The following is a 10,691-nucleotide window of genomic DNA, read 5'->3' as shown; positions in this document are numbered from 1 at the left end:
AGCAGGTTCGCCTGTATGCCGGAGCTGAAAAGGAACAACGCCTGAAGAAAGCAAGACGCCATGAACAGACACAACGCCTCCACAGCCACGCAAGACGACGCATGCGCGAACCCCTCCCCGCGCCCAGCAACGAGCAGGAGCAGTGGCGGGGAAGGCAGCGCGGGCGATGGTGGGCGGGGCTTTCCTCAGGGACGTTACAACTCGTCGAGGTTGGCGACGGCGCCATTTTGAATTGGCTGAGGGTCGGAGGAGGTGGTTGTTGAACCGGGCTCCGCGTCCCCCGAGAAAACCAGCGAGAAAGGAGCGAGGTCTGAGTATGGCAGCGAATAGGAACTTGAAGCAAGTGCGGATCGAGAATAGCTCCCCAGCAGCGCCGCTGGGCATGGTGGGGGGTGGTGGCGGCAACCTGAAGGGATTGCGGGGCCTAGAAACGGAGGGTGAGGCAGCGGCGGCCATGGCGCTAGTGCCGAGCAAAGAAGGTGGAGATGAAGAGCAAGAGGTTGGATTCACCATCGATATCAAAAGCTTTCTCAAACCTGGCGAGAAGAGCTACACGCAGCGCTGCCGGCTGTTCGTGGGGAATCTGCCTACTGATATCACCGAGGAAGATTTCAAGCGCCTCTTCGAGCGCTACGGGGAGCCTAGCGAGGTCTTCATCAATCGGGACCGTGGCTTTGGCTTCATTCGCCTGGTGAGGATTCGCGCGAGCCTCTGTGGCTGCCCCGTAGCCCAGGGGCTGCCTTTGCAAGCGGGAGCCTTCTGTGCCTTGCTCTCTTCCCCCCCCCCCCCTTCCTTGTCGGCGAGTGTAAAAAAAGACAGCAGCTGCTCCTCATTCTTTCTCCTTGCTGCTAGCGCTGTTCCCTCCACTTCCTCTTCCTTCTCCCCCCTCCCTTATTTGCCTTCATACATCTAAGCCAGAGGCCTGCATTGTGAGCAGTCTTCCCAGCCCCTCGCGTTTATGTTCCCAGCTCACTACGCGATGCTCCGCTGGTTTCAGGGCCCCTCCACCAGTTACCGTTTACGTGCTGCTACCACGGGTACTCCTGCAGCCTGTTATTCTCCAGTGAATGGAAGATGTGGTTGTGCGATCTGCTTTGTCGTGTAATACCTGTCTAAAGACTTTCCTTATTTAACTGGGAGAATTTATCGTACTTTAGGACTAGAAAAAAATCCTTCTTTTTGCAGGAGCAAATTTCAGCCTGTACAGTTCATTATGAGTATAGGTTTCGTCTATGAAAATACAATTAATTTTAAAGACTGGACAGGACTGTTTCAAAATACCACTGCTCACACATCGTGAAAACAGAACATGTAATCTCAAAGTTGCAAAGAAATGGGTTCTTGGGTTGTTTAAATTACTTGTGTCTAGATAAGACTAGACTTTTAGGGATAATACAATATTCGATCAAATAAGGTCAAGTTGAGCATGCAAAAAAGGAAGCATCTGAAAAGCTTATGCTACTGTATTTAAACGTCAATTTAATGTGCAGGATTAGTTTTCATGACTGCCATGTCTAGAATGCACTGATTTATATAATTCTGGGAATAGCTTTAGAGTGCTTTGGGTGTCTCTAGTTATGATTTTTCCATATATTTTACTGGTTAGGATTTTTTTCTTTTTGGTCATCATCTTAAAGATAAGTGCTTGTGGCGTTCTGCCATACATGTTTTACCTGGAGAATCCCCCAGCCTGAAACAGCAATTTTCTGGAGGAAATGCAATATATTTACATGTCATTGCTCCGTTTTGTATGTGATATAGATTAGATACAGCTTTTATCTGAACTTCCTTTTTCCATTATGTTTAGGGAATATGTTACTTTTTAACAATTTACTTAGTCAGTTGAACTGTGGAGAAAATGGCTATGATCTAAAGAATAATTTCTTTAAATATAAGGGATTGCAGGTATCGAACTTGGTGAAAATCTCTGAAATGAGAAAAAAGGCAGTTATTGATGCAGACTCTCTCATGGATGTGCGTGCAGAAAGCCCGTAAATGTGAGAAGAATGAATACATGAGCAAAGAAGGTAATTTCATCATTTGTTGATGAAATTCGAATTGGACATCCATTGAGAGTTCATCCAACAGTGATAATGAGCAAGTGTGATATTTTCACTTATTTAAAAACAAAACAAAAACCCAAACCAAAACCCAAAACACCTTAGATCCTGTAGTGTAATCTTTGAAAATACTGTTTCCTACTGTATGGAGCTAGGGATGCAGAATATAAACATTTGAGTAGGTAAATATGAAAAAGCATCAAGTTTTCAACTCTAGTGAAAGCCTTTACAGAGCAGCACAAATGTAGCCATCATAATGAGAATTTGTTAAGTCCTCTAATGTGCAACAAAAATTTGTGCCCATGTCGTTTTTTAGAATAAATCATAGGGGATGACATGCATTTTCCCCCCCCCCCCCCAATCAGTGGACAGGAACTTTGGGGGTTTATGGGGGGGCGGGGGGAAGTTGATGAATGACCCTGATGTTAATGTGCTCAAGTTAAGGAAAAAAACTTTGCTGCTTTTCTGGGGGGGAAACACAGAAGTGATATCTGTTGTCTTTGAAAATAAAATATATAAAATATTTTATATCTTGAAAAAGGAATCTAGGACACTGGCTGAAATAGCAAAGGCAGAACTTGATGGTACTATTTTGAAGAGCAGACCACTTCGAATTCGATTTGCTACACATGGAGCTGCCCTAACGGTCAAGAATCTTTCACCTGTGGTTTCTAATGAGCTGCTGGAACAAGCGTTCTCTCAATTTGGGCCAGTGGAAAGAGCTGTTGTTGTAGTAGATGATCGTGGCAGAGCTACAGGAAAAGGTTTCGTAGAGTTTGCAGCAAAACCTCCAGCTCGGAAAGCTCTAGAAAGATGCAGTGATGGGGCATTCTTGCTAACAACGTAAGTTCACAGGCTTTTGTTTCAATTTGTGTGAGTATATATTTCTGATGTGAAAGAAAACTGCATTCATGGGTATTCCCTAGTTCTTATTTTATTTTCAAATTATGAAAGCCATGGGGTGAGAAATTAAGGTGTTTTACATGAATACCCCAAATACTCCTGATTTTTTTTTTTGTGAGAAAAAACATCTTTTTCTGCTTACTGTTTGTAAGACTTGTAATTACCATATGAGAGTCTGATGGCAACATCTTGCTTTTCCTTGTCTATATGCAATATTACATTTCCTTCTGTATATAGTAGGGCTTTTTCTAGTGAGACTTTATTTTCATTGATTGCACTCTTCCTAATCCCAGTAACAATGTGACAAAATAATAGTCCTCTGTTTCTTAGCAAAACAGTGCACTACATTGCTGATACTTCCGTAAACTCAGGAAAGTGTTCCTGCATTTATTTCTCTGTGAAAAGTTGTATTTGTGGCTTGAAAGGCCAGAAGTACTTTTTTTTTCTTTTTTTTCTTTCTTTTTTTTTTTTTTTTTTTTTGAAAATGAAGACTTAGATTCTGCAGAAGTTTATGGCAACGATCTCTGGAAAACTTTCTATTTCAAGGGCAAGCAAGCTTGCAAATTACAGCACTTGTCTCTTGCATCTCTTATTTCTGTACTTGCTGAAGAGAGTTGCTAACTGCTGTGCTTTAACACATTCACTAGTGACATTTTCAAATGCTTTCTTAAAGATTGTATGAAATGATAGATATTCAGGTTTTTTTTTTTATTTTTATTTTTCTGATTCTCATTTGGGAAAATAAGGCTGTGGTTCCACAGCATGGAAGCTTTCTGCCATCAAATTGGGGAACTTCTAGTTCTTTTTCTCTTCCTACCCTGGCTGTGCTGTTGATCTTCTATCCGCTTGAGAACTTTCTGATACTTCCATAAGCCACTTGTGCTTGCTGAAACAACAGAAGAGTATTCAGCTGTTTTTGTCAGGTTCATTTTTGGCTGTTTAAGCACGTGAAGGTGCTTGCTAATATGGGTGCTATGAACATCAGGTCCAGCAGATGATAAGGCAGGAGAAAATGTTGCCAGGAGGAGATTGCAGGTGGGGAAAGGGTCTGGAACTCCTCTTTCTTGAGATAATCTCATAAATCTTGTGTGCCACTGAACTGACCTGGTGGCTACATAGTAAATTCAATCTGAATGTCTTTACTGTTATCAGTAGCTGCCAGCAATTTTGTTCTTATCCCCTGGGTTTTCTTGGCATTAGTATTTGAATGGAAGCATGGTGAGCCAAACAAGGGAACTAATCTAGTTCAGTGTTACATGAATGCTATTCTTGGAATGAGAGATGTGGCAGGGAAAAAGGAGCTAGGATATGAGGGAGGGTATTCTTGTTTTACCAGCTGGATAGATTAGTTGGATTGAAATGACCATCTAACCGTGGCCTGAGTGAATAAAAAGCACTTGATCTTTGTCTTGCTTAGGTGGCTGACGTTCCCTAATGCGCAGTTGCAAAGATAACTAGCGTGAATCTGCTGCCATGATACTTTGATGTTTTGCTTCAGAATCTAAAATTTTACATTTTTAGCTGAAAACTCTTGGCATGATCAGAAGAAAACCTTTAAATTCATGGGCTAAATATATCAAAACTAGGCATTTGAAATGTTAGAGATTTAAAATTGTTGTTTTAAATCATAACTTGTTAACACCACAGTTCAGTTGCATTTAAATAACAGAACTGCCAGCGATTGCCATGCAGATAACGTCAGGAGAAACAGTTGCTGAGTTGTGCTCTGTGATTCCAACTTCATCTTTTTAATCTGCACTCGATGCCCAAAGTTTTCTTTTTCAGCTGTCAATGTTGTGAAAATATATTGATTTTTTTCTGTGAACAGATCTGCAAAGTGAAATAGAGGTGTGGAACATAATAAATAAGCGCTTGCGTTTTGAAAATAGTGTCTCTAGCTCTTTTCTTACTGCTTTAAGGTGTGTATTATAGCCTGTGCTCCCAAGACTGATGCAGAGCGCTTTTTACACAGTTCAAGATCCTTATACCGCTATCCTTGCCAGTACTGGCTAATACTTGCCTCTGATTACTACAGATAATGAAAATTCAAGGAAGGTATTTTCAAAGATAAATTAGAATTCTGATTTGTGAGAGTATGGTTGTTCAAAGAATGGGTTTTAAATAACTTAAGCGGAAATGTTTTTCTAATATCACAGGAATATTAATTCCAAATTATCAAACTGTTTTCAATTGTAGAGTAACTTTCAAAAGTAACTTTTAATATTCTGTGGAAATATGAATAGGTTGTGTTGCTCTGTTTTGGGTTTCTTTGGTGCTTTCCCAATATAATCATGGCCCTTGTGTTGCCTCACTGATGAAAACAAAAAGCTAGTTCCTTCTTAAATATTTTGTAATTGTTTGTAGATGGTTTTGAGATTTTTTTTTTTTAATCTTTAAATACTTCATAGCAAACAGAACTACATCAAGTAAATTGTTTCTAGGCGGAATAGCTGGTTTTGGTTATAGAAACAATTATTTTCAAAGATAATTCTTAAAATCAGGACTCACTGGAATTCTGTGATTTCAGAAGAATTTTCAGGACACAGGAATTATAGATAACGTGTTAGCTTTCTGGAGTGTTTCCTCAAAATACTAAAATAACTTTTAACTGCTTCATTTATGATTCTATTATTAAATTGAAACTGTCTTCCAGAACACCTCGACCTGTTGTTGTGGAACCGATGGAGCAATTTGATGATGAAGATGGGCTCCCAGAGAAGCTAATGCAAAAAACACAACAGTATCACAAGTAAGTTGTGTTTAGCTTTATTTTAGAAAACATGATTTATGTACTTAGTTAGCTTTGTAAATATACGCTAATTTTTATTTTTGAGTTTGTGTAACAGGAAGTAGTGTTTTGTATGTTGTGCTGTTTTGTGTCGAAGGATTAAATAGGACCTTGCCAAGATTTCCTAATCATAGTAAAATTCCATCTTGTTGGTTTAACATTCTGTGCATTTACTAGAATAGATAGATTCCTGGCCTACACTGAAATCAGTTCGAGCTTGTTGCCAGCCAAGCTATAGTCTTTTATGGATTAGGGGTGTGGTCTAATTCTGCAGAGATTTGTATACCCACAGATTTATTGTTCTCTGAATAGCCCCTTAACTGTTTGTAAAGTCAGTGGAGTGTAAATCTTTGCAGCTTCCACGGTTCAGATAAAACTTTGAGCATGGCATGAGAAAGTGAGTCTTGATCATGAGGTGGAAGAGAAGTTGCCTAATCTAATAATATTAATTTTTAATATTGAAATTTGATTGCCATTTAGAAATGGTGTTGCTTGAAGCTAAAATGTTTATTCTGATAAAGCTGTAGAATACCACTTTTTAAAAATGTGTCACTGTTAGTTACAGTATTAGTGTTAGAATGTGAAAAAAAGTGTTGGCACCTTTTAATGTTTAGAGATTCTGGCTAATATTCTGAGCTGTCTAGTAAGCTTTGATATTTATTTAAATAACTGGTCTTTTTAAAGACTGCTGGCTTTAGAAGGCTGAACACAGTTAATCTAGTGTTGCAGCTTAGTGTTTTGTACCGATATAAATATGAATTTTTATCTTAAAATTATATAAATCGAACAGATCTTTACTTGGACAATTTCTCTGATCACATTACTTAACAGCTGAATTAAGCTTTGACTGGTTTAGAATGTAGTCATCTGACAGGTTGATTTAAAGTCAGATCTACGCTTGAAGTGATTGTTTATAAATTCTTTGGCTGTTACAGCTGTTGATCTAAATGTGTCCTTCTATACATTTTAACTGTAAAATTTTTATTAGGGAAAGAGAACAGCCTCCACGTTTTGCTCAGCCTGGAACATTTGAGTTTGAGTATGCTTCACGGTGGAAGGCTCTTGATGAGATGGAAAAGCAACAGCGTGAACAGGTTGACAGGAACATTAGAGAAGCCAAAGAGAAACTAGAGGCAGAAATGGAAGCAGCTAGACATGAGCATCAGCTAATGCTGATGAGGCAAGGTAAAATCAGATAATCTACTAGTATTAAATTTGTTTTGTCACAGATTTTCTTTGTATAGCATATTGAGCTGTGTGTTAAACTTGGAGATTTTGCCAGATACTATTTAATTAAATGCATTGAACTGAGAAAAAGGAAGTAATATTTCTCCTTAAAGATATTCCTTGATTATTTGCAGAGATGGATTAAGAAACTGAGAAAGGGGTGATTGTCTAGGTCTGTTTTCTTCACTTAAATTTGTCTAGTGTAAGTAGTTTATGTAAAGAAATTGAACAGTAGCTTCACACTCATCAGTAAAATTATTTTCCGTTTTTGATGTTGCTTATGGTACTAGCTAGGACTAAGTACTCTTTGTGGGCCATGTGCAGGAAAAAATAAAAAATGATAGCTCGTACTTCTTTTGGTGGTTCTGTGCACCTCTGGTATGATTTTAAATGTTCCAGTAGCTAATGTTACTTTTTTTTCCTTTGAAACCCAGCTGAGAAGTCTGATGTGTGCATAGTATTGTATGTACCTAACAACTCAAAATAACTCACAGTTGCCATTAATTTCAGTCATTCTTGAGATTTTAAGATCATATATCCCTCTTTTGTAATTGTTTGGATATCTTGTCTTCTGCTAGTGTTGGTGGAAAATAAGTCCTCTAGCAATTGCTTTCAGGCCCTATCTTTAAGAATGGAGCTGAGTGGAGCTTGTGTTTCTTGGCCAGAGAGGACAGTAGCAGGGCGGGTATCTGGTACTTTCTGCTTGTTAACCTTCTCCCCAAAACACGTTTTTCCCAAAATGCTGTGCACATGCAATCGCTGCTTTCCCGTTCAGAACTATTGAACTACTACTTGATTTTAGTTCCCTCTGTATGACTGCTAAATTGCAAAACTTGAGTGGATAAAGTTTAAATATGTTGCAAATTTGTTGGAAAGGATCTCAAGGTTTGTAGCATGAATGAAACATTGAAGTATTTTTTTTTTTTTTTTTTTAGATCTTAGTTTAAGGGAGGTCATGGCTACCTAAAAAAATTTTTGTCTGTGAGAGTGTTGCAGTACAAGACAGTACAATAACTAGCTCAATAGACTGAATAAGAATGCTTTGTCATTTTAAAGGGATTTGAACTTCTTGAGGTTCTTAGTGGATGCATTTCAAAACTTAAACCCAGGTAACTCATACAAGCTGTCTGCTGTAATTATTTGTCTTTACTTAATGCTTAGTCTTAAGAAAGGACATTTTTGTTGGTAGTACAGCTTCCCTTTGTGAGACTGATTATCTTAATTTTTTCTGCTGACTTGAATGACATATTGAAAATACCTATATGAGCTGGATTAGAGTATTCACTAGGTTGGTGGAATTAAAGCACCTAAATGCTTGGATATATTGGATGTAGACACGTAGTCTTTTAAAGTCTGTTTTAAAACATTTTCATAACTGGAAAAGAGATTAAAAGGAGCATATTTAATTTTTTATATAATATTCTTAAATCTACTGCAACTGAAGGTTGTCATTAGGAAAAAGTTTACTTAGCCTCTTTTTACTAAATAGGCATGCATGCTTTTAGTGTGAAACCATACTGTTTATATAAGATCTGGTACTGAAATACAGCGCATAATAAAATAAAAAAACTGTTTTGAAATGCCAAATAGTTATTGCAGCATCTGAAATGACAACTGTCAAGTTGTTTCTTGGTTTATTTTCCAAGCAAAAAATGCGAAAGCATTTGGTTTGCATGTAAGAATAGGTATATCTTACAGGAGAGGAATGTGAATGTTAATGTGATATAACAACAATGCCTATAATACACAGTATAGCCTCCCCTTTTCAATTAGACACACATTTTTAATTTTGTGTATATGTGTGACTGATACTGGTAAAGATGATTCAGTGCTGAAAATACAGGTTGGATAAATTTACCATTGACTTAACTAATTGTTAATATTTGACAGTGCTAATGATCCAGTTCTAGAACCTACACTCTTTAATTTTTTTAGAATTTATCCACCTGTTACCTGTACTTGACGGCAAGGTTAGATTTCTTTTTCTTAAATTATCATGCCTTAATCATGTTTTAAACTGAGACAAGATGACAGTGGCCTGTTTATTAAGATAGAAAAGGTCTTGATGGTAGAACATGGGAGAACAGCTTAGGTATGTTTTGTGGATATTAGGGTTTTTTTTAAGGACACTGTGAAGGAAAAAAGATTCCTTTTTTTGAATATCTATTAAGCTCCACTTTTATATGGAAAATGAAGAGAATTACTCCTTCCATTAAAGAGTCACTAGAATATGAATAGTTTTGGTGCTAATATTCCAGTGAGGAAACATGCTTTTTGTTAGTGTGGGAGGAGGGTTTTTTCCTTCCCCATTTGGTTAACAGAGTACTTCTCTTTGGTACCAAATAACTTGGAATTTTGTTCGGATAATTAGATTTCTGCTTATTCACCTGCAGATGTTTAATTTGCCAAGCTCTAGGGGTTAGTAAACATTCCTTCTGTTTTAATCTTGTGAACTCTCTAGCTTCAGTGTGTATGAAAATAAGGTATTTTTTTCTCCTGAATTTATTTTCAGACATTAGCTGCTTCTAAATCTTGCTGGTCTGAACAGTGTCTCTGGGTATAAGTTCGGACCATGCCAAGAATATTAATTATATTAATGAGATTGTATCACAGGGTTTTTAAGAAAGATGCAATGAAACTTTTGAGGCATCAGAACCTAGAATTAATATTTTTGTATACCTGATGCACAAACCACAGATTTAAAGGTGTATTGAAGTGGTTATTCTGAAATATGAAATGCAATGTATTACTTGTCAGGAGCTAAAAAGGTGATGGGAAGAATGAGCTTACTAGAGTCCATGTATTCCTGCAGGTGAAGGTTTTATAGAAATTGCTTTATGAGAACTAGTAGGACTTGAGCTAGAACATGTTAGCTTAAGTACTCAGGTTTTTGTGGTATGGTATTAATACTGAAGGTAGACTTAATTCTTTTGATATGTGTAATTTTTCACTTTTAAGTGTCATGTTTTGACAGATTGAGTCAGAAGTAGTTTGTAAAGTAGAATATGTGTTTCCATGTATAAGTAAATTGGCATGAAGTTTCTGATCTACATATTGGTATGCTTCAGACTTTTGTAAATATTCTCTCATAATGATGGTTAAATAGTTTATGAAAGTACTGGAAAACGTGACTGAATTTAACCAGAAGGTTAATTCTTTATCAGTTATGTGGAAGCTTGGCATTTGTTTTCCATTTTTAGAACCTGAAAAATCAGCAGCTAAAACAACTTAAAAATCTTTTTGGACTTGGTGTTCCTGCTTGTAGGATTAACTTCTGAGGGGAGAGTACACTTTCACCTTCTGCCCTCTGCTCTGCAGAAGATTGAGGATAAAATGAAGACCTTGCCCTTTTTTAAGCGCAAGAAAGTGCAGAAGCTACTAATAAAGCTTTCTGTTTTGTTTTTTTTTTCCCACAGCTGCTTTAGTACAGTTTTTTTCTATTCAGAGTAAGGGCCTGTGTCCAACATATGTCAGTCCAGAATTACCATCATTGCAGATCTTTTATGTGAACGGCTCTGTGCACAGCCCAGACCTGTAGATCTATATTTTCATCTTGCTAGTAAGGCTTTGTGCCAAGATTCTGCCATTGTCAAATGGTACTGGATCATAAATTGATAGGTTAAACTTTAAAATACTAACAATTTTGGGTAAGGCAATAATCAGAACTATGCTGTGGAAAAAAATTAAGAGGACATTGGGAAAAGTAGGACTCT

General features: G+C 37.5%; 1 protein-coding gene across 5 annotated transcripts in view; it reads left to right on the top strand.

The window, feature by feature from the left end:
* Nucleotides 1-284: 284 nt before the first annotated feature.
* PSPC1 (paraspeckle component 1) overlaps nucleotides 285-10,691 on the top strand; it is a 66,470-nt gene continuing 56,063 nt past the window's right edge. For all 5 annotated transcript variants that reach the window (XR_007766216.1, XR_007766215.1, XR_007766217.1 and 2 more), the window contains exons 1-4: nucleotides 285-691; nucleotides 2,602-2,903; nucleotides 5,617-5,712; nucleotides 6,740-6,936. Coding sequence is in view for 2 of the 5 variants with exons in the window: in XM_050894305.1 (XP_050750262.1) it covers nucleotides 317-691; nucleotides 2,602-2,903; nucleotides 5,617-5,712; nucleotides 6,740-6,936 (970 nt within the window). In the remaining 3 variants the exon portion in view is untranslated. The remainder of the gene's footprint in view (nucleotides 692-2,601; nucleotides 2,904-5,616; nucleotides 5,713-6,739; nucleotides 6,937-10,691) is intronic.

This window comes from Gymnogyps californianus, chromosome 1 (assembly GCF_018139145.2).
Source record: "Gymnogyps californianus isolate 813 chromosome 1, ASM1813914v2, whole genome shotgun sequence".
In the NCBI taxonomy this organism is placed as follows: domain Eukaryota; kingdom Metazoa; phylum Chordata; class Aves; order Accipitriformes; family Cathartidae; genus Gymnogyps; species Gymnogyps californianus.
The sequence above is the reverse complement of the archived record's forward strand: the minus strand, read 5'-3'. Positions and strand labels throughout refer to the sequence as shown.